At 39.8% G+C, this 24,543-nt stretch overlaps 2 protein-coding genes across 2 annotated transcripts in view; one reads left to right on the top strand and one right to left on the bottom strand.

The window, feature by feature from the left end:
- The window catches only part of LOC117393204 (microtubule-associated protein futsch-like), a 299,761-nt gene that overhangs the window by 94,964 nt on the left and 180,254 nt on the right, over positions 1-24,543 (top strand). The window lies entirely within an intron of this gene.
- On the bottom strand, positions 38-19,143 carry LOC117392709 (reticulon-4-interacting protein 1 homolog, mitochondrial-like). Its single transcript, XM_033990837.2, has 9 exons — positions 18,543-19,143; positions 17,702-17,853; positions 15,153-15,221; positions 12,902-13,026; positions 11,336-11,384; positions 10,528-10,664; positions 7,746-7,929; positions 5,001-5,096; positions 38-1,377 (listed from the first exon to the last, which is right to left on the bottom strand). The coding sequence occupies exons 1-9, from the start codon at positions 18,802-18,804 to the stop codon at positions 1,174-1,176; spliced, it is 1,278 nt and encodes a 425-aa protein (XP_033846728.1). The 5' UTR covers positions 18,805-19,143; the 3' UTR covers positions 38-1,173.

Raw genomic sequence — 24,543 nt, 5'->3', positions numbered from 1 at the left:
TTACTTCATTCCAAAAAATACACCACACACAGGACGTATGAATAAGCTCCATGTTTATTGGTAAAACCCAATAACAAATGTTTGAACAGTGCCCTTCTTTGATTTGGCAGGGTTTTGAACAATGTAGTTTTAAAATGTTTGACTGCACAAAAACAACTAATGAACTTTGGTTCACAATAACCACTTACAGTGCAAAACTCAAGAGATTATAATTCATATACAGATGTGTATAGGAGAAGTGTTATATGGCCTTAGAGCCAGGTTCAGACAGGCTAACATGGTATTTCATTTGATTCATTTTAATAATATTTGTTTTTATTTTACAGTGTCAGAAATGCCATATAGCACCATGTAACAGGAGAGCCTGTTACATGGTGCATGGTGCTAGAGGACTTTGAAAACATTTTAGATCTGCATTTTATCTGCAGTCAACCTAAAACGGTTTTGGTTCATTTTTACCCATCACATCCTCAGGATCTGAACCAATCTGACACTGGAAAAACTGTCACAAAAATATATTAACATGGTAACACAAATCGAGGTACAATTGTACCCAATTAGACACACTTTTTTTTTTAATTGAAGCAACACCAAAATGCAGCTCTCTGTTCTATATATGTAAAAATACATGTCTTTTGAAAGTTTGTGAAGTAAAGTCTGTAAAGTATGACATATGCAAAATCTTATATTATTGTTCCCTCATCCAAAACATACTTGGAGTTGTTTTAGCTCAATTCACACTGAGTTCATGAATCCTTTGTAAATAAAAGTATTTTGCCTCTGGACCGAAGAAAATACATCATTTGAATTTTCCCTGGATTGTTGTGTCAAAGGTAGAAACCCTGCAAAGTCCGTAAATCATCACCCAGCGACACATTTTAAGCAGTTCTGCCGTCGAAGCAAGTTCATTACAACTGTGTATTTACAATAACATTTTGGGGGAGGTTGTTATTAACCATTATTTTTTTCCTATGGTAATTCCCTCTGCTGCCAGAAGATGGAGCCCTACACCAGATTAGAGTATGAGGAGCACCCAAGTAAAAAAAATGTCTGGTTCCTTATAAAGCCATTATCTGAAGCTGTAGAACATATTCAAGAGCATGTTTTAAGGCCAATAACACAACAAATAAAAAGTGTCCGGCTGGCTCCTCCTCCCCAGTCCGTACGTGTGTGTCACTGCTGGCTGTACGACCTGTTTCCTGGAGGCTCCATGTCTCCAGAGGCTATGGGGCTGCTCAGGTCCAGCGCATCCTTCTGGGAGCTGTCCTCCTCGGTCACTCTCACCACGGTCTTCCCCCTGGCGTGGCCCTGCTCCAGCTTCAGAAATGCCTGAGGAACCTGAGAGAAGGGGAAATGAGCCTCCACCACCGGCAAGATCTGCAACCACAGGCAGAAGATTAGACCAACATGGATTTGAATGGAAGCAGGGTCAACTACAAAACATTTTGGTTTATATAGATTTCATCAAAGTATAGTGTTGGAAGAATTCAGAATTTAGATTTTTACTATATGTGAACTGGCAATGTCTCAAATGTTTTGCCCTTTTTTGTCTGTTGTGGCATGGTACAAAGCATGTGTGGCTACAGCATGAATTTTACAACACCATGAGCCGCCCACAACAACACTCACAATACATCTGACACCATGAGGTAGCACATGGTGGAAAATTTGAAAGGAATCATTTTATATAGCATCCCATGATTGAAAATTCGTAAGACAATTCAACTGCTAAATGTCTCCAAAACCTATGATCCACAAATGCTGAGCTTTATATATATTTATTTGGGACTGGCTCCACAAACTTGTAGTATTCATCTTATGCTTTAAATTAATTAAAAATGTGTATGTGTGTGTACCATAACTTATAAAAAAGGGGCCCCAGAAACAGTAATAAAATACAGTACAATTTACAATTAACCATGAACACAAGTACTCATACTCATGATGCTGTTAAGTAGACTTGGGTGATTGTAAAAGTAGAGTGATAGCACTTGTACTCGAGTATAATTCTAGCCATGTAACTGTAATTAGTTACATTTTAATCCCCTGCTTCGATTGGCCAGAGTTCAGACAATATGCAGATTGAGGGTTAATACAAGTAGATTGTATTTTGCAAGTCACTAGTAGTCTGACTAGTACTTTACATAAGTACTATTTAGTTTTAGTTTAGTACAATTGGTGCAGCACTACTTGTACTTATGTACATTATTAGCTCTGTAACTGTACTTTCACTTGAGTGCAAATAAAAAAATAAAAAAAACTAAAAGCATTTGTCTGCAAAAAAAAAAAAAAAAGATTTAAACAACACATTTTCAGGAGCCTGTGTGATACGAGCGTTCATGGTCCTGTTTAACTGTTTGGTTTTCAATAAAAAGTGTGACTAAGTGAAAATTTGCTGGCTAATGCTGGTTAGCGTGTGACTGTAATGTTATTTGAGAGGGACGTGTTTAACAGTGCCAATCAGCTCACCTGTTGTAGTTCCAACTAAGTCAGCTCTTTCTGGACAGATTGTGTTAAAATAAAGCTCAGATTAAAGTCTAACAAAGCCTCAGACAGAGCAGTGCCTACAGTTAGCAACACGCCCCCAGGGAATGTTGATGACATCAGCTGCAAAGTCCCAACTCTGACCTGTCATCCAGCTGAACTATAGGGATTCTAGTATATTGTGATGTCACTTCAACACATGGACAAAAAAACTCCAAAAAGCAGGTTAGCAAATTCTGACCATAGCAGACCACTAAAACTCCCCCTGTGCGTGTCTCATGTGTGTCCCCGGGCCGCCTGTCCAGTCCCCTCCTCTCTCTCATCCTGTGTGTTTGAGAATGTGATGAGGCTAGACGTTCCTGCGCTGGTCAGTCACTGTATACAGGGGCTGTTGTCGCGGTCAGCAGCTCCGGTCAGCTCCTGCTCTCTGCTCAGTGAATGGGGACAGGAAGTACGTGTGTGTATGTTCGCCCTAAGCCCACAGACAAAGAGCAGAGGAGCAGGCTTTTGGCTGCTCAGCACTGCTCTAATCCACTGTCCCGTCCACTCTGGAGTCTGGACAGCGGCACAGAGCACGAGGCCGGGCAGAGAAGAGGCAACTCAAGTTCAGTGAAAGTGACTTGGCACTAGTGTTGTCACGATACTAACATTTCAAACTCCATTTCAATACTAACGAATAGACTCAATACTAAATACTGATGTGACATTAGTAGTAGTACTTTGTTTTCTATTCCCATGTGTCTTATATCTGTGTAATCCCTCAGTCTCCAGTAGGTTCATAGTGGTCCATGGGTGTATACTAGTCTATGTGTATTATACTTGTACAGCTCAACATCACTCTAAATGTATCCAGGAAAGGTTCATTTCTGTCCTGTGAATGGGACTTTTTTTTTTTAGAATCAATACCTGCTCAAATCAGTATATAGTTATACTAGTTTTAGTATTGATTAGCATCTCATTTTCGATACTTTTGACCCAACCTGACACTACTTTACCTTCAACACATTCAAAGCACTTTATATTTATGGTAAATTGTCACATTTTTATGTAGCATTTTTCCACCTTCAAGACACGCAAAGCAATTTACATCAAGAAACCCCTCACACATTCACACATCAGTGTACACAGACACTGGGGGCGAGTTGGGTTAAGTGTCTTGCCCAATGACACAATGACAGTATTCAACAGTGGGAGCTGGAATCGTACCGCCAACCTGTGGGTCAGTGAATCTGACCACTCTACCAATGATGTTCATGTCGAGGGCAGGATTCGAACCTTTGAATCAGAGGACAAACACTCCAGCTAAGCTACTGTTGCCCACTCACCATTCACACACACACACACACCCCCACACACACACACACACACACCCACACACACACACACACACACACACACACACCCACCCACACACACCAGTTAATATTAAGGTACACTTTATTCATTCTGTGAACAAACTGCTTGCTCACCGTCAGTTTCAAAACTTCCTTTTCAATTACATCTCTATAGAGTTTTTGCTGAGTCACACCAAAATGAATAAATACTTAAAAGATGAGGTGGTAGAGAGTGAGTTCTGAGTGTCACTGACAACATGTTTGGGAATATTTCACCTGAGGACATTTCTGTATTTAGAGAGCTGGGTCTTTTTGTCTCAGTGTTAATTCTGATGCATGAAAATATTCAAATAACTGAAAACTGAAGTAAACCACTCAGGAGCTGAACCTGGGACCTTCTTGTTGTGAGCTGAGAGTGTTTGTGTTTGTACCAGTGTACGCAGACAGATGTATGTGCCTATATAATCTCCTGTACATGAGTGAGGGGGCACTCATTCCAGTGGCTCCAAACCTGCTTTGTGCCAAGTCACAGAAAGGCTTTGTGGTTACTTATGGGAAATAATTCAATAATCATATGTATGTTAAATAAAACAAAAAACTTAATTTGTTTTGATACTGGATTCATCTTTTTATGCATGCGTCTAAACACTTTCATAAGAATTACACAGAAAACACTTTTAGAAGAAGTGGTAAAAGCCATTCATTTTACATTAAAAGACCATTTGAACCTCTTAGCTTTGTTTTTTCACATTGCATTACTGTATACACAATTCATTAATGAGCAACAATTAAAAGCTTTTTCTTCACAAAAAATGTAGGACCCGTGTGACTGTGACGAGGGATAATATGTATATGTGGAGATGGGGGGACAAGGGACGCACCAATCCAATACTAGAATTTGCTGGATCGAATATCAGCTTCTAAGAATCAATTCAGCCGATGTCATTTGACTGATAAGATGAAACTGTTCTCTGGTGGTAGTCAGCCCTGAAAGTCTCATAATGTTTAAACTTTTATTTACACAAAGCTGTTCTGTAGTTACTTAAGAGAAGAAAAACAACTACATAACACATTTGGATCAGTTTTGCCTTATGTATTTCCTTAAAACACAAAATAAAATGTTATCTAGCATTTATCGGTGCATCGCCATGTGTGACTGGAGTGTATGTTTGTGAACTGTACCTTCCCAGAATCCACCAGGGTCCTGATGTCATCCAGAGCAGGGCCATCTGGAGCGTAGAAGCCCCAGCGGTAGAACACTCCACTGGACAGCAGGCTCTGAGAGAGATCACACACAGTCACTTATGTGTCATTTATGTCTCATTTATATGTCACTTATGCACTCTCATTCAGCTGACTTGGAGCATTGCTACAGTGACTGATGTGCCTCGTGGCTACTGTGGGTCTTAGACAAGAACTCTCCTCCCTTCAGGCTCAAATCAACAATGAGGTTAATTGCAACTTACCAATATAACAATCATTAAACTAATTTACTCATCAAATAATAGTTTTCACATACTATAACACTTGTCTTGTACAGAGAGAGGAGCTTTGATGAGCAGCCATGACACAAGAAAGTCAAAAACACCTGCAACAGCATTTGACCTTCTTCTGGGTGAGATTTAGTACAGTTCATACACAGATGGAACTTATTTGAAAATGAAAATAAAATAATCTCCAGGTTTATTAATTAGCAAAACAAACTTATTTTTACACTAAGTAACGTTACGTCCATTATATTGAAACTTGATTTTTGTGTGTATTTCCTTAGTATATATTTAAATAATCCTTAGTTCCAAACGATTCGTTCTATATATTGTAAAGTTAACTATTGCTAAACTTGGATTTTCCTTTTACTTTCTAACATTATGGAAGTAGGTTTATATAGTAAACAGTTTTAATGAATCCCTTGCTGTTGACACATAGTCCAGCAGAGGGCTCCATATCTCCATGAGTGAGTACAAACAGAAGTTGTTGTGTCATGTCTGGGACCAGGGTGTGACCACAGCTCCATCAGACACAGCCCTGACCCTGCCCTTCTACAGCTGCTGTGGACTCGCGACAAAGCACCAACAAAGAGGAGGGGGTGCAATTTGTGGCATGTGGGCAGAGCACTGGACAAAATCGTACTGCTAACCGTAAAGAGGGTTTGAATAGTGCCTGAGAGAGATCACTAGATGACTCAAATGATATCTAAAGACTCTTCGGACATGTTTTGATGAAGGAACAACATTATAACATGGTCCATCCAAAGGGCTGATTTTGCATAATAATCCCTCTTTAGCTGGTAGTTACGTTCAAAAAAATTATCATCAAAAAAGAAAGAATCATTTTCTTAAACCCAGCATTACAGAAGCAACCGATCACCACCTAAAACCCCCGATGACACTGAAGACGCCTTAGTCCCAGATTTATGCCTCCCTAAAGGTTTTCTATTGACGCTTCACTAACCCAAATATGTGCCAGGCCTGTCATTACACGATTCCTCTGCTCTCATCTCCGGAGCTGTGGAGCCCAATGGGAGCGGACCAGGGAGAAAACCAGGCCCACCCTTCACTTGGTTCTGTGTCACTGAGGGAGAAGAGGAGTTATTGGGGAGTCATCGGCAGACCCGCCCTGCACCCTCACGCAACACCCTGAAACGCTGCACCCAAAGACTCACATAAATGTCCTGGTTTATGAAAGGAGGAGCTGTGAGATTCTTGTGCTGGGGATTTTCACACCACACTGTCATTATCTGGGGATTAATACATTTGTTACGAGGATGGAGACACTGCAAATGTCCTGTCCAATGCTGAAAATCTCAAACCTTCGAACTAGGGTTATCAAAAGTATTTATTTCTTCTTATTTTTATTTATTTGTAAAGGGACAGCACATATTAATAACAATTAAAAAATGTAAATAGGTTGATGTTAGAATGATCTTGAGGTGTATCTTTCACAAGTATAAGACACTATATAGACTAGTACACACCCATGGACCACTATGAACCTACTGCACACTGAGGGATTACACAGATATAACACACATAGGAATAGAAAAGAAAGTACTACCATTTAATGTGGAAAATCACATTCTATTGTCTAAAGAAAGAGTGTTCTTTATCATTATCAGAATCAGTATTGAGTGCTGTGTCTATTCCTTAGTATTAATATTGATTTTGAAATGTTTCTATTGTGGAAACACTATGAAAGGTACACATTATTGATGTACACTTTACAGTCCCCGTAGGGAAATGCAGAGGATATATGTCCATATGGGTACAATAAAGTCTACTCTACTACTCTGCCAGAAAACATTTACACGGCTGCAGCTTCTTTGTCAACAGGAAATGTCCAACCCTGACTTATGTAATTTGCCATTCTAAATAAACTCTGGAAAACTGTAGACACTGACCCACCCAAAAGTCCAGCTGTCAGTCAGTGTGAACATATTCACCTGGTCACTCATGACGTGTGGGGAGAAATCAAAATAAGCAGCTTAAGATGAAGTCTATCCACCCACAAATATTCATCATTTGACAGTCATTGAATTTTTTTAATTTGGTTGTGTAAGTTCAAATAAAATTGTACTTAGAGATGTTTTTAAAAGTTACTGTTAACATAAGACCGCACCTTTTCAGAGTGCAAACTTTTATAAATCTCATTATGTAGACAGAATATAACTTTATTTCATTAAACAATTTTTAAGCTGCACCTTGGATAACAAATAACAAGGTCATTGGTTCAATTCCCTGTCTGTATGGGGTTTGCATGTTTTCCTCTCCTTCTGGAGACCGTCAGTTTATTCTGTCGATAAACTCTTCACAGAATGTAAAGAATAAAGTTACTAATGTAACTACAGTTCTATGAATTCTGGCCGGCAGAGGCCAATGCTGAGAACACTGAATGCTCCCTGTGCACGTGTGTCAGGTGTGTGGTGAGTACCTGCAGGGCCTTGTTGTTGAGGCTGCACCCGGCCTGGATGCCTCCGGACAGCATCCCCATGTGGTCAGTGCTGGACAGGAGAGGTGTGACCAGGGTCACGTACTTAGATCCAGACCAGGACTTGAGCAGAGTCAGGGCCCACTGCTCTGTCTCACCTCCCACGTTATCCAGGATCACATCAAACCTGTAAGGTCACAAACACGTGGAGGCATTAGCAAAGTGCTCCAACACAAATGACTCAAAACAAATCATTATTCATCAACTACTAGAGTTGTATATGTCATATGATCAACATGTTAAGGCCATAGAAACCATAAGACCTGAACTTTTCCCCACTTCCTTCCAAACATGAAACTAGACACAGATACTTTTTCCTTCCCACACCTCCTAATGAGGCTCAACAGTGACCATCCACCCGCCTTTAAACTCTTAATATTTGAAAATCTATGGGAAAAAATGTTTACTTCAAATGCTTGTTTCATTTTCAACAAAAAGGTGAGAGTGACTAACTTAAAACTATTGGGTAATGCTAGCTAGCTTGTGACTGTAATTGTATGTGAGAGAGACTTGTTAAACAACACAAATCAACTCACCTGTTGCAGTTCAGCTCTTTACTGCCATACTGTGTTAAAATAAAGCTCAGTTTAAAGTCTAATTTGAGTAACAGAGCTTCAGACAGAGCAGGGCCTACAGTTAGCATGATACCCCCCGGTGAATGTTGATGACACTGTGCCCAAAAAACATCAAGTATCAATAATACTCAGTTCTGAAACTGCTCACTGGTGTTTCATGTTGACTGTGTAGGGGGACAACAAACGTCTGTATCCGTGATACAGGTGGGGGAGTGAGCCTGGCAGGTGCAGCATCTGTCTGAATACACTTAGCACATTTAGCGGTCTGAGGTACAAGCAGACCAGGGAACATGCTGTGCTGTGCCGGCTCTGTGCTAGCACAACCTCCACAACCCCCACGGCTCTCGCTCAACACAACATATCCTGATCACAGACAAACAACTCAAGTGACTACAGATTTGACCATACTTTGATATTTTTGTAATTAAATGGGACAGATTAATCCTGAATGGTTTGCAATGTGCATTTTATTAAACAGATTCTGTTCAAAGTTCACATTTTAAACATGTCCAGAAGACGGAAATTTGAACTGACAAACTCATTCAACAATCACATTTTAGAACATGTTTGTACAGATCTAAACTGCAGGGCTAGATGTTTTTACACAAAATAAGACATGAGATTTTTTATGTTTGTGGAGTGTTGTGGTTTATTATGGTACTTAAAAAAAACTGCAGTCTTTGTTATTTGTAAATAGTGTTTAATTAAATGACAATTTTGATCTGATTGTGAATGATCTTGCAGCACTATATATTAGCAAAATTAACTTTTGACCATATTAAAATGATCCCTCATTATCTTACTCAGAGTTGTATTTTGATTGATTGATAGATATGCTGGTACATGGACCAATATGTCAATAAATAATAATAAAGGACTTAGGAGTAATTTTTTCTGTCCAAGAGTGCCTCGGATTTTTTCAGCTCCACTACTGTTCACATCTTCACGTGGGTATGTGCCAAGCTAAATCTCTGTTTCTCCATGATAAATGGCCTTATCCTTGAAGAGCACCTGTGTCCCACATCCTTCTATCTGACCCACTAGAGCCCCATTGAAGCGCTCACCTTATCTCCTGTTTTTATTGACTGATATACATGTTTGCTTCTGGAAAGCAGGACAATACTGGATTTTCACCTATCCTCTGTCGTCACACACAGCTCTGTGCTAAAATCAAACTACTAGTCATGCATGTAGGGTTACAAATGTCACATGGACATGTTTCAAAAATAAAAACGATACATAAAGTATGTGAAAACTCGTTAACTACAATGATGGCAATAGGCAAGCGTCCAATTTTGGGATGGTCCAATCAGAACTGATGATTTGTACCATGTGTCACTGAATATCTTTGTATCATTCAAAACCAAATCTGTAACTTTTTAACCTCAGAGGTGAAAGTTTAAAGCTTTGTTCTAAATCTGTCCCATTTCTCAGTCCTTTATGTTAATTATTTTCTGTCTTTTTTTATTTTTTATTTGAAAGCCAGCATGTTTGTTTTGAAATTAATGGACCATGTAGGCCTGTCACAATAACATATTTCAAAGTGCGATATATTGCTGAAGTCAGTATAGATGATAAATGATAATACTGAAACCAAACCATAAGACAGAATTATTCACAAAGTATTCTAAATGTACAAAGTTGTTGAGCTGTATAAATGAATAGTTGAATGCAGCACTTAATTAATTTATCATTTTAGTTCGTAATTCAACCTTCTACAGCTCAAATCGTACCGTGTTGCAGAAAAAATAACCAAGAATTTGCCAATACTATGAAGAAGAAATCTTCACAAGAAATACTGACCCCCTAAAATATTGTTCCATTTATAATATATTGAACGATAAGTCGATAGTTATTACTGTGACAGGCCTAGGACCATTCGCTTCTCTGAGAGGAGATTAACCAATCAGAAATCTGGGAGACAGGATACGGTTCTAGACCTAAACATCTATAAAGCATTGTAAAACTGTGGCGTTTTGGCTGGACAGACCCAAGAGCTGCTTTTACAATACATCTGTACTGAAGCAAAACTACTTTCACTTTATTTACATGTGAAAAATGAGTACAGGGATTATTCAGGGATAATTTCTACGAGTGATACACAAGTTAAAAATGCACGCATTTACCACTCACTCCTGCTTGTCCCATACCTGTCCATAGCCTCCAGTCTCTGCTCTGCGTCTCCTGCCGTGTAGTCCACCACCTCGTCTGCCCCCAGACCCCTCACCAGCCCCTCTGCGTTATGAGAGCAGGTGACCGTCACATGTGCTCCCCACGCCTTCAACAACTACAACAAGATGGGAACCATATATCTGTAAATGGAGAGGCATTCAACTGCACAAGGTAGAATACAAATAGGAAAATAGTAGACATGTGTTTGGACGTGTACTCAGACACAGACAACGAAGGGATTACACAGATGAGTACGGTACTCATTAGGTTTAGATCAGCAGTGATGACAAACTACAGTCCCTTCATCAAGGACTAGAGTTGTCAAAATGCTACTCATTACTTATTTGAGCAGGTATCCATACTAAAAAGTCATATTCACAGAACCTTTCCTGAATATCTTTAGAATGATCTTGAGCTGTATCAGAACAAGTATAAAACACATAGACTAGTATACACCCATGGACCATTAAACCACTAAGGGATAACAGATGTAAGGCCACATGGGAATATAAAACAAAGTAATATGATGTTGAAAATTACATTCTATGGTCTAAATAAAGAGGTATCAAAATCCGTATTGAATCTATTCCTTAGTATTGACTTCGACTTTGAAATGTTAGTATTGTGACAACATTATCAAGGACTAGCTTTTGTCATTTAATTGTTTTGGTCTAAATTGGGTTTAGTGTGCTTGGATTTCTCAGAGTGAAGGTGCCACCGTAGGGAGTCCTAAGCTGAATGCTGTGAGGTGAAAGGAGAGAGCTAGCCTTGTATAGAAGCACTTACTTGTATAGAGAAAGTGCCCACTCCTCCAGATGCCCCGGTGATCAGAACTCTGGAGCAAACACAGAAGCACAGGGCTATTGAATTACAGCAGCACAGGTGAAGGGCGATCAGGTCAGGACAATGTATACTAAACTAAAGCCATTTCCACACACCAACACCGGACAAGGTACGGAGAATCCAAGCATTTGAATCACACACACCGCCATAGCAGTTTGTTGGCTGTATACAGACTCACACACCTGGGTAAATGGGGCGGAGGCAAAGGCATAATTGCGCCATGCTGCAACAGCAGCTCCCACAGATACAAGACAGATGCAGGTATGGGATGAGGTCGTTATTGAGCTGAGGCTTTTGATGCACCATTTACTGCTCAAATTAAACTGTAAAAACCTCTCAATGAAGTCAGCAGGAGAAACTATGATCTCATCATGAGCAGGCTTCTGTTCAGTTGGCAGGAGGTCCATGTGGAAAATTCACTGATCCAGTGGGATTTGTTCATGTTTTTGCCATAATATATGAATATGAAGCAAAGAAAATGTAAATGAATTCCTTTAGCCGGCATTCTTATTTATCATGACAAGGTGGAGGCCTGCAGATGCGCAGGTTAAATTAGTAGGTCTACGTTGAAGATACAGGTGTAAACTCTTGGTACTGGACAGACTGCTGCTTTTTGTACATATGGCATTTGATTATGATCTAAAATTAATTAGCTTATAAGATCTTATAAAGATAAAATAATGCATTGTTTCCAAAGCACTGGTAGTAAAACACAGTGTGCCTGCAGCCCTGACTCTATTCCACAGACCCACAGCGTTTCACAGCAGTGAATGTCCATGAAACTGGGCTTCCAAACAAAATCCTGATCGCAGAGTCTGAGGGCTCCACGCGGCTTACAGGAGGAGGTGCACCCGCTGTGAGATGTGGATCACCAGCGTGTAGTGCTCGTACCAGTGCATCATCCATGCACATACTGTGTTTCATCTCCTGTTATTCCCCTTCTGATGCCGAGTTGGTGGCCTAAAGGCTTGTGCGGGGGGTTAATTAGATATAGACTATACCTACAGGGCCTACACACTCTATCAGCACTGTGTAAAGTGGATGGTAAAAAAAAAAAATCCATAAATTGGGGAAATTGCAGCTGTTTTCATGGTAGGTCTGTTTTGGGTTGATGGGGCAAACCGCAGTGTCCTGAGAAAACTCACCCAGACACAGTGAAAACATGCAAACTCCTCAAAGAAAGGCCCAGGAATCAAACCCAGAACTTTCTTGTTGTAAGGCGTGAGTGCTAGCTTGGCTATAAATGCTGCGATTAACGTATCAAATGGATCAAAAGACGACAATGAATTACAATAAATGATTAATAAAACAGATATTACTATTATAATATTAAAATTATTAAAAGTGATATCACATTGATCCTTGTAATTTTATAGACCAAGACATATACAGGTATGAGATATTCGATTTTTCAATGTTAAAATTGTATACTGAATATAAACTAAACATTATTCTAGTATACTATGTGCACACTACAGTCTCTATAGTAAAGACAGTGGAGTGCAGTACCTCTTGTTGTGTGCAGTCTCTTCACAAAGACCTCCAGCGTTGACCAAAGCAGACAGAGCCGTGTTGGCCACATACGGGATAGACGCTGCCTCAATGTGGCTCAGGGACTGGGGCTTGTGGGAGACCTGATGAGAAACAAATACAGGTACTTACAGTAAAAAGTCTAACCCCCCAACAGCCCTCATGTGAGACTGCTCACATCTCTAAAAGTACATATGACAGGTTACAGCACGTTTCACATTTTAAAACATAGTTACATCATTATATTTAAGATTTTACAAAAGAATGTTACCTAGTTTTGTCTATTTTTTATTCTGGTGAGGTTTATCATTTCATTTTCTGGTTGGTCTCGGGCAGCATACATAGAGTGACATACGTAGAGTTAATTCCAGTTCCGTTGCCTGTGTTGACGAGGGCCAAAACTTAACAAATGACATAGTTATGATTTGACTAATAACACCTTTATTTTGGTAAATCAATGCTTAAACTGTCAGATAAGTTTAAGGCTATACTGTGGAACATTTCCTATCTTCAATTGAGACAAGGTGGTGAGGTGACGCCAGGCCAAATTACAGGTCAGATCTGTGGAGAGGCAACCCCACTCACTGTAACAATGTACGTGAAACACCTGTAATTTAATACAAGATGTAAGATGGAGACATTATATGTTATACTGTGGGATATTCCAGCAATAACGTGTCCATGGAGACAATCAAGTAGCAGACCCCACACCAGGAAAAGTTACTCAAGAAAAATAAAAACTTTGATGTAAATATGATGTAATTGGTAAATGACTCATTATTACCATCTTCACTAATATCAAAATATGTGCACAATGTCTGAGGTCTGCAATTAAAAAGTTGAACCCAATTAGTGTGGTCAGTGGTGGGAGGATAATGTGAGGAGCTGTAAAAAGCAACAGCACACAGAGATCATTGTGAGTGTGTGGACATGGTGCCACTGTTGATTCTGTGTCAGACTGGTCCTAATGAAAGCCCAGACTGCAGTTACATAAGAGCAGCCGATACTCGATATTAACCGATATCAGTACAGGGACGAACTTCCTTAGAACACAATAACTTATTACATAAGAGATCCAATTGTGTTATGCAGCTGTTAATTATTCTTCAAATCACTACTGAACAACTTTGTATGAATAAAAGTTCAAACATTATGAGACAGTCTAGGCCAAAATCAGCCCGTAAATGTGTCACTACATCCAATTAAAGGCCCAACCACAATATCGGCTTAACCGTTATCATGGAACCGGTACCCGATCCAGCAAATTTTACAGTATCAGCGCCAATATTCAATAATGGTATCAGAAGTGGTGGATGTACTCAATTGTGTTACCTAAGTAAAAGTAGATACCAGAGCAAAACTTTACTCAAATGAAAGCAAAAGTATTAAAGTAACCATTTAAAAATGTACTTGTAGTGTAAAAAATTAAAGTATTTTTTGCAGATTTTGAGGTCTAATAAAGCTTCAAATGTAGTGATTCTGATAAAGATTTGTGCTGAATTTTGTTCAACAGAAACAATTTATTTGAGTGATTTTTTCTAGCTGTTTTTCATTGTATGTTTTTGTTTGATCAAACTGCAAATGTATTAAAAATAAACCCTCAGCCTTTTCAGCAGATCTCAAACCATCATAAAATACTTTTACTTTTCAGTCCAATTAAAAAATGTAGCGGAGTAGAAAGTGCAGATACTGTTCTCAAATGTAGTGAAGTAAAAGTAAAACATGTCCACTTTAAAATATACTTAAGTAAAGTACAGATAAAATGTATACTTAAAGTACTTTACTACTTTTTACACTGTGCATCCTTAATGAGAGGGGCACAGATTTGGGACTGATGTAGGGGGGGCAGGACGATTTATGGAAAATACCTAATTGCAATTTTTCTGACAAGCATTGTGATTGTGGTTAGATTTGCAACAGGGTTCTATTCATAGTGCACATTTTGAATGGATCTAGGAGAATTGGTAAATAGGCTTATTAACTGACAAACTAATACAAGAATCAAAGAATGCATTTCAGAACATGTTTGCACAGATCTAAACTCCAGGGTTAGCATGTTTTATGCAGACTAAGAAAATATGTTGTTGTTAGTGGAGGAAATTATGGAACTTAAAAAATTACAGCCACTGTGATTTCATAACTGCATCCATTCAAATTAAGATTTTGATTTGATTATAATTAATCTTGCGGTCCTAAGCGAGTGACTAATGCACAGTCACAAAGCGCTCACCTCGTATTCAGAGAGAGAGACAAACTCTGCCAAACTGCCCTGCTTCCACGGAGGGACGGCCGCCCACACCTGCAACAAACAAGGCTATTCTTAGAGCGGACTGATGACAAGCTTACCTGGAGGTGTTTGTCCTTGTCACAATATGGGGGTTCCCAGAATATATTCAACAAATACTTTTGCTTTTAGGACCATTTCATCCATGGTTTAGCCTAATTTTTGACCTGGTTTAGACCTAATTTTAAAAGTCTGGGTTCAGATCTCGTGGTACCATAGAGTGTATAAAGAAGTGGACTAAGGGAGTGTGATGTCACCAGTGTTCTGCTCCAGTCAAATGAAGCTCATTGAGGCTAGAAGTTATAGGGGCCAATTTGGAGCCAGGCTCCATATTTGGAATTCCGATCACAAGTATCATAGCAACCAAAGAGCCAGTCCGGAGCAAGGCTGTTGAAGGTAATGCCTCTTCCCTTCCGGACCACTGGTTTAGCAGGGGGCGAGTGACCCCAACAAAAGAAGGCACCTCATTGGTCTGTTATTAATGTTCATATCTTGATTTATGGACAAAATAGTCAAAAAAAACTACCAGGATAATGTAGAGAGGGTTAATACGAACAATTCAAGACCAAATTGATGAGCCTGACAGCAGCAGTTACAGAAAGAGAAGATGAATTAAAGAGTAGAAAGTGAATTGGAGCCAAGTCGATGGAGCCGGAAATGCACCCATGATCACTTCCTATTTGGAATGGAGCAGTTAGCGAGTTAGCTATTTCCATTTATAAATGCATTCTTTGGGTGGTGCTCTAAAAGCCAAATAATATCTTACCAAGTACTTGGTGCGAAAAGAACTTTGTAAATGTCTACATTAAATTAAAGTTAAGGTATTAAGAGTTTAATTCCATAAACATAATCGAGTTGATGGGTTAAATATAATCTTGGCTATCTTATATTTCATTAAAGTAAGGGTAAAAGCATCTTCCTTTCTGTATTACTTCTTGCATAGATTGAAGTTTTTGATGCAAACATCTCTCCTCAAATAGTCAGGCAGCTGTCCAATAATATGCCAACACAGTGCTATTAAGTGCAAGCACCAGCTGATAGTCAATAGTCTAGTCTAAATGATAAGGACCTTACATTATAAAAGGTATAAGCTAGGGGTCACCAACTTTTTTTAACCTGAGAGCTACTTCATGGGCACTGAGTTGTACGAAGGGCTACGAGTTTGAGACACTCTTCTGAAATAACACATTTTCTCAGTTTGCCTTTAGTTATACATTATTAATAATGATAAATGATAATCATCTATGTGAACACACTGATCATGTTGCAAGACACTGATCACATTAATGATTTCTCAAAATAATTATCAACAATGAGCAAGGAGGGAAACAGATATCAGTATTCAGCACTAAAGTACTAATCTTAGTAATTGTTAAATTTCAGATGACACTTACATCACTACATCTCATAGGAAAAGTGTCCCATTTTCACTATCCACTGACAAACTTTTTTAACAAAACATAAATAATATACATTGCACCATGTTTCATAAAGTTATCAATTATGTAATGTTAAAGAAAAATAAGCTTACATATTTTTAAATAAATCTCGGTTGCGTTGTGTGACTTTTTCACCGGTGTCGTGGAAAAAGCCTGTTGTTTACCCAAAGCTGCGTTTAGCTCTGAGCTTGTTCTGCCCATAGTGTGCGTCCCCGTGGGGAGTGCGCGTCCCTGTGGGGAGTGCGCGTCCCCCGTGGGTAGTTAGTGTGGAGTTTAGTGAGAGGTAGTGAAGTGTCCCTCCACATTGTGCCGCTTTGCCGTCACCACAGTCGCTCCGCAGATGAGATACGCGCAGGTTTCTTTTACAGGCTTAAATCGTTGTGAAAGTGATCTCTTTATTTTCTACCATGTTTTGGAGTAAGAAACTGCATTCAGCGCATCCTCACAGCGCTCGCACAGGTCGCGGGCACAGGGTTGGTGACCCCTGGTATAAGCACTCTCCTTTTATCCCCCAACCTGGTTACGCCACATTGCATTGGTGGCTAATGATGATGCTTGCAAATATTTTCTTTTCAATTATATATTATTTCAGTTATTTTAAGATTAAGGATAGATTTAGGAAGTTCATTTGGTTAAGGTTAGGGCTTTGAGATTACTTGTCCAGGGAGAACCACACACTTTTTCAAAACTTTAGAAAGATGAGTGAATCTGGAACAGTATTCTGTCTCCCCAATTAGAGAGGATTGTGATGACAGAGAGATGTGATTGACAGAGAGATTACCTCAGATACAAAATATATATTTTGTTCTGAATGATACGATAGAGGTCTTCTGCATTTGAGAGACGTGTGATACAAATTAGCGGCTGTGGTTGGACCGTCCCAAGTCAGGATGGAGATTTGTCACGCTTTATGGTCTGATCCATAGCCCCTTCTGGATTCAAACAAAATGTAGAAGACATTGGCTGGACAGGCAAGGTTTGGGAAAGGTATGATAACTGGGTCTTGGCAAAACTGCATTGGGGTATAGTACATGCCCTAATGTCTGTGCTCTCTACCTCATCTCCAGGCCCAAAGTGTGTGACTTCAACTCCACAGTCCACCACCACACCAGACACATCACGACCCAGCACCAGAGGGAACTCACTACTGCCCCCCAGAAGAGACAGGGGGTCTCTCCTCAGGTTCAGCAGTGTGGCTCCATAACCTCCTGTGAGAAAGAGAGACATCAACTCAATCAAAGTCAGAATGTTTAAGTAAAGTGAATGATTATGTTTTATTGATCAGAATGATGGTGATGAATAGAAAATAGAAGCTAGAGGATCTAAAGCACATCAACAAGATTCAACAAATGTACTAAAGTAACAGTTACTCAAGAGTAGGTTAACAAAATAACCTATGAATTGATTTAAAGAATTGTTAGGGGTGTGAAAAGATTTTGTGCCAACAGGTCTTGTGACATAAAACTGTCACAAGATTGTGCACAATAAATATAAGACAGCATTTGTCAAACTCCTTCAGGTGGGTTTGCCTAATTGCCTAATTTAAAGTTAATTGTATCCCATTTTTTATCCTCCTTGGGACAATTTCTTGTTTAGAACTACACTGCATAATCTTGTCTATTTCTAGACCTGGTTTAACCCTAAATCAGACCTGGAATAGCCCTGTTACTTACTTAAACCTGGTACTTAAATCCAAATCTTTTCTGTGGAGGTATTAGGCCTGAAAGGAAACAGCTGCAGCCTTTACAGTGTGTAATTGTAAAGGGCCTCTACTTGAGTAATCCTAAATATATTCTCACATCAAGATATTTTTAGACAGGTATTTTTAGACCATGCATGGTTCATTTTGCATGTCCCCCGCAGATATGTCCCCTATGTCCCTCTATGCCCCCCTCACCTCTCATGGACAGGTCCAGAGGATTGAGGCTCGTGGCGCACACTTGGACCAGCACATCCGTGGGAGAGGAGACCGCGGGAGCCGGCACGTCCTCCGCGTACCTGAGCACCGCGTTTGTCCCGTACTCATCAATGACCCAGGCGGACATAGAGCCCTGTGTCCCCCGAGACGAGCCGCTCAGATGCCTCCTAAAGCACGCCCTCTTCCCTAATGCCCTGCACCACCGCGGGGCTAACATATTAAACAACCTAGCAGACGCCATTGTCCCCCCAAACAGGCCCTTAACCCCGCGTACAGAAAGTAGATCCCTACAAGGTCAGTGTTATTGGGACTCAACGTGACATAGTGTTGCTGGAGTTAGCTTAGCCCCATGCTAGGCTAAAATGTAGAATCAAATATCTCGTATATTATAGCAAGAAATGTACAAATGGGGGCTGTAATGTAAGCCAGAGAACCGCGTTTATGTGTGCAATGAGAAAAATGTGAGCGGTGTTAAATATTAGAAGCGAAATAGTGAATAATATGCAAAAATGGTCTCTGTTATGGTGCAGAGGAGCTAGCCGCTACATAACAGCTGACGGCAGAGCAACAGCCAATCAGCGGAGAGCAGAGACTTTTCAGCCAATAGGAAACGAGAACAGGCTTCTTCTAGGTTTAATTGTGTGAGGTACGTGTGTTACTGCTATCTATGTGTGGCAAGTTTAATTATTTTTAATTTTATTTCTACTAATTAGTAGATAAAAATTAATAAGGCAGTAAGGTTTGATTTAATTCTTAAGAAAAAATATTTCGGAAATTAATACAATAGTTCAAAGGCAAGCAACTAAATAAATAAGTAAATTAAATGAGATAGCATAAATAGTTGTTCTATTATGCTACAGACATAACAGCAAAACACAGGCTCTCATGGTTTCAACATTGTTTACACCCATAAATATTTAACATTATGTCTAAATAGGCCAAGATAAACTGCAGTGCAATAACAATAAAACTAATTGATTTATTAGAAGAGCCATTGGTGAATGTGGTCACAGTTAGCATGCCCCAGTGCTTAAAGCTTGTTTTTAATGGCTAGCCTGATAGCCACTTATAAGTGAGCTATAATGTGGGGAGAGAAGCATGGGGTGGAGACGTAGAACTGTATGCAGTCTGTGCTCTTGCTGTTTAAAAACATTACTGCAATCACAACTGAACCTGTGTTGCCAGTGCCTGCAGATACATACACATACAAGTGTGTCTCATTCTCAGTTTATGGACAGGCCTCATGTGAAAGAACCTCCAGAATTCACTCACTGAGCTGCAGAGGCTGCACTAGCACTGAGTCATGATTGTCTGCAGGTGCTGGGGTTTAGATAGTGACCATTCAGATCAGAGACATTTGAGGTTTAATCAGAGCAAGAAGGTTCTGTGTTGGATCCCAGGACCTTGTGGAGTTTTTGTGTTCTTTATTACTCTATTACTCTTTACTTAGCTCTGGTGTAGTTTACCGTGTACAGCCAAACTAAAAACAACTCCAATTCCTTTTATAGTCAAATAAATAAATAAATAATGTTATATGCATGTAATGCCAGAAATATAATTTTGACATACAAGATCAATTCAGTTCAATTCAGTTGTGATTGGAAATTGTCACATTTTTATACTGTGCTTTTCCACCTTGAAGACACTTAAAGAGCTTTACATCAAGGAACCACTCACTAATTCACACACACATTCACACACCAGTGCACACAGACCCTGGGGGTGAGGTGAGTTAAGTGTCTTGCCGAAGGACACAACAACAGTATTCATCTGTGGAATCACACCGCCAACCTTCAGAGCAGGGGCCAAACACTTTACCAACTGAGCTATGGTGGCCCATTTTTATTGTTGTAAAAAGGGCAACAGTAGTTTTAATTATAGTTATAGTAGTTATAGATCTATTTGTATTTTATTTATTTATTTATTTATTTATTTTGTTTGTTCAATTTATGAGCATCTTAAAAATAAACCCTCAGACTTTTTAGCAGGTCTCAGACTATAATAAAAAATACTTTTACTTTTCAGTGCAGTTCAAAAATGTTATGGAGTAGAAAGTACAGATACTGCTCTCAAATGTAATGAAATAAAAGTAAAAAGTATCCACTTGCAGACAGATACCTGAAATGTGTATTTAAGTTCAGTACTTTACGACTTTACTACATTATGTTCCATCTGCTGACGTTGCAGCCTTTTTGCCTTTTTCACCTCTGGCCCTGGGCCTCATCCATGCTCCCACATGACAATTCCCCATAAATATATAAAAATATAACACAAAACTGTACACAGCAACAAATGTGATGCAATGTGCAGTAGTTTTATTTGTGGGATGTATGCTGATTGTGTCCTGATACGGCTCTGGTCATTTTAATATGTTAATATGTTGTTTTGGGCAAATATAGCAATAAAAGGTAACCCGGTGACCTAAATATGTGTTGGCATATAATGCCCCTTAGGAGTGTAATCCTCCATCTTTATAGATCATCTTTACACTTTTGTAGCTCTGTAAAAGTAGCTTTGATACTAGCAGTAGCAGTGTCTGTGGCCACCGACAGTACACAGTGTTTCTGCAGTGTTCTGTCCTCCTCCTCACTCCCACTGTCTGTGTGTGACAGACAGCTCAGCGTGGAAGAGGGCAGGAGCACACACAGGCTCAGCACTGATCAGCACTGCACTTAAACCTTCCAGCTGGAGGGCTGAATAATACTGTACTTTTGACATTTTGATCATTATGACAATATGTTAGGAAATGGTTGCATATTTTTCTTCTCAAGTGCAGTGAAGTAAAAGTATTCACTGTAAAATTTACTTACGTAAAGTACATATAAGTAAACAGTACTTTATTTTTTTTACGTTCCACCACTGATAGAGATGTGATGAACAAAGGTCAAATTCAAATAATAGACTGAATTTATCTTTACACTACAGAAGACTATAATCTGAACTAACTTTACCAGGGAAATGCAGAGATAAAAGCGGAAATTTCACTTTGAGACAGAAGAGGCAGAGTTTATGGTGTCTGCAGCATGTTTCTATGGTGCACAAACTGCCCAAGTCAAGAAGATGACTTAGGTTTGTGATTTTTGTCTGTAAACACCTTTCTGATTGGTTGAGGATGGAGCCAATAACACCTACCGATGCAGCCAGATCCTGAGAGGAGAAATATACACATAACTCAATTTGTCCAAAAAGTGAGATATTTATGCTAGGAGGTTGCTGAATGCTGCACTCCTCAGACTGGTTGATCATTTGGGTCATCACACCATTGACAGCTAATTAGCCTTAAAAAAAACTTATGACAAAAAACTAAATTCATAGTGAACAAATAGCTGATTAAGAATCATTTAGTCTTTTAAACAAACATGAAAAACAGAACTCGTTAATTTTAGACACGCAGTTTGCAGTGGTCCAAAGTTTTTACTTGCTTACCTTATACATTCTGAACTACTGATCGCAATGAGTTGTAAGCATTTTTCACCAACATTAAGAGACCAGAATTTTTCAGAGTTTTACCGTCATGGTAAAGCTAACAACAACTAGCATTCTAACACATATTTGCTGATTATCGGACAATAAAATGCTTTTATAACTATATGCAGACAGTGGTCAGCAGACTTATTTTGACCTCAAGAGCTGCTCATACAATATATCTGTACTGGGACAAGACACGTTTTACTCAAATACATGGACAAGTTACTAAGCCTGAAGAAGACATATTGTGCTTGTGTCTCTATAGTTATAATCTGTGACACTGATGGATCATTGTGTTATAATTTATCATTTAAAATCACAATATTCATCTAAAACAACTTAACTTACTTTGGGAGGGACAGCATTCAGTTACCAAGCTCCTGTGCTATGGAATCAACTCCCTGCTGATGTTAAACAGGCCCCCACAGTCTCTGTATTTAAGACCAGGCTTAAAACCTTCCTCTTCGGTATAGCTTATGACCAGGTTACTTAGTGAGGGAGTTAGGGAGTGACATTAAAACCCGGGATAAGATAGGCTGCAGTAGGAGATAACTAGCTGGGGGAAGTATGGCAACCTGAACACTATCCTCTGCTTCCTCCTATTTTCTCATCAGCAATGCTATTCACATGTTGTCCCCTGTCCCACTCCCCCTGTGGAGTGTAACTCTTTCAGATGCCCCGATGACAGCTGGACCCTCTCCTCCTCCCCGCCTGGCCCTCCTCCACTCGCCTCCCTCTCCTCCTCGCCCGGCTCTCCTTCTCCTCACCTGGTCTTCCTCCTCCTCGCCTGGCCCTCCTCCGGGTACTCCGGTTTCCCCCATCAACCAAAACATGAACGCCCTTCGAGACAACTGTTGTTATGATTTTGGACGTTACAAAATAAAATGAATTGAATTAATAAAAGAAACAAGCCTGCCCAATGGGAGCTGATGTTAAACGTCGCCACAGCAAAGCGGTGCAGCTGTCAGCACCAAAAATGACCATTGCTGGCGAATCCTACACATATCACAGATCAAGAAAATACATTTTTTAGAACAAAGTAAATAGAGAGCAGTGGGCATGCGCTGGTGGCGGTGAAAACAGGAGTTGATCACCAAAATGGTGTCTTGAAAATAAGTGATTAAAGATTACTCAAACATGCACAAATCACTCCACATACAACTTCAGAGGAATGAGAATTTTACAGATCTGAAAAGTCAATTTTGCAGAATAGGTCTGATTCAATAAACAATTTGTTAATTATTAATGAAGTTTTTAATATTGTAAACCATAGTTACAGCGCTCTGTCAGCTCTGGGCTCTTATAAGAGGGCCGTGTATTAGATGTGAGTGTGTCCCTGCTTTGCTCTGACCTGTTGCTCTGTGGCACTGTTAGCTCCATAGAGACACTGGGCTGTCTCCTGACTCTGTAATTATCACTGAATGATATCCCTGGAGGATCAGACAGGCCCAGGGCAGCAGTCCCTGTGTGCTCGGGCTAAACTAGGCCCACGTATGGTAGTTCCAGTCTGTGTGTGTCTTCAGTGACATCATTGTGTCCTTGAGCAGTTCAATTTGTCCCATTCATCCTTTTGAATTTGTCAAATTTGTGACTGTTTCGTCAGCCCCAGGACAGCTGTGGTTACAGCATTAGTAGTGTATCAGAAAGGTGCTGTAAACCAAATGCATTAAAGCCCCACCCCGTAACTTTTTTGCCAGAAATAGGCTAAAAGGTTTGATTGACAGTTTTGATTGACAGCGTTGCTTAGATGAGCTTTATTTGACTGGAGCTAATCGCTATGGGTCCACTTCTTTACACAGTCTATGGTTCCTCCAAGTGGCACGTGTGTTTCCTCAGAGCAGACAGCTAACAGTGAACAGGCAGCAAAAAAAAAGTGTAGAATGACAGTGAACAAAAGGACATTCTAAGTGATCTTTCTCATTCTACTTTTGTGTTTTGTCTCCCCAAGTTGAAAAACATCCTTTTATTTTAGTTTATTTTTTTGACTAAAAAGTGAAACAGTGGGGCTTTCTTTAAGTATTCCAAAGTACTTATCGTGACAGCACTGGGCCCTGCTCCTGTGTGAGGCAGAGACGAGGGACAACAGGGACAATGTGTCTGTTTGTCCACAGGATTACAGGACTCACACGATACCTGGTCTCTCTATGGACACACACGCATACATACACATGCACACATGCACATACGCACACAAAAACACACACATACACATGCACACACACATACGCACACATGCGCACACAAACACACATGCACATTACACAGCAGCTCTCTATGGACACACACCACGGATTGTATAAAGAAGTGCACTAAGTGAGTGTGACATCACCCATAGCATTAGGCTCCAGTCAAATGAAGCTCATCGAGGCTTGAGCAGTTATAGGAGTCAAGTTCCATATTTGTAATTCCGTCCGCGAGTAACTTAGCAACCAAAGAGCCAATCTGGAGTGAGGCTGTTGAAGGTAACGCCCCTTCCCGCCCGCATCGCTTGATTGGCAGGGAGTGGGCGCTT

Source organism: Periophthalmus magnuspinnatus, chromosome 24, assembly GCF_009829125.3.
Source record: "Periophthalmus magnuspinnatus isolate fPerMag1 chromosome 24, fPerMag1.2.pri, whole genome shotgun sequence".
NCBI classification, from domain to species: Eukaryota; Metazoa; Chordata; class Actinopteri; order Gobiiformes; family Gobiidae; genus Periophthalmus; species Periophthalmus magnuspinnatus.
The sequence above is the reverse complement of the archived record's forward strand: the minus strand, read 5'-3'. Positions and strand labels throughout refer to the sequence as shown.

Excerpts from the sequence above, each read along its gene's own strand:
- LOC117392709 (XM_033990837.2), bottom strand. The coding sequence starts at position 18,804 with ATGGCGTCTGCTAGGTTGTTTAATATGTTAGCCCCGCGGTGGTGCAGG. Across the intron at positions 7,930-10,527 it reads AGACTGGAGGCTATGGACAG|GTTTGATGTGATCCTGGATA; the intron begins GTATGGGACAAG and ends GTGACCTTACAG. Across the intron at positions 1,378-5,000 it reads CCCTGGTGGATTCTGGGAAG|ATCTTGCCGGTGGTGGAGGC; the intron begins GTACAGTTCACA and ends CTGTGGTTGCAG.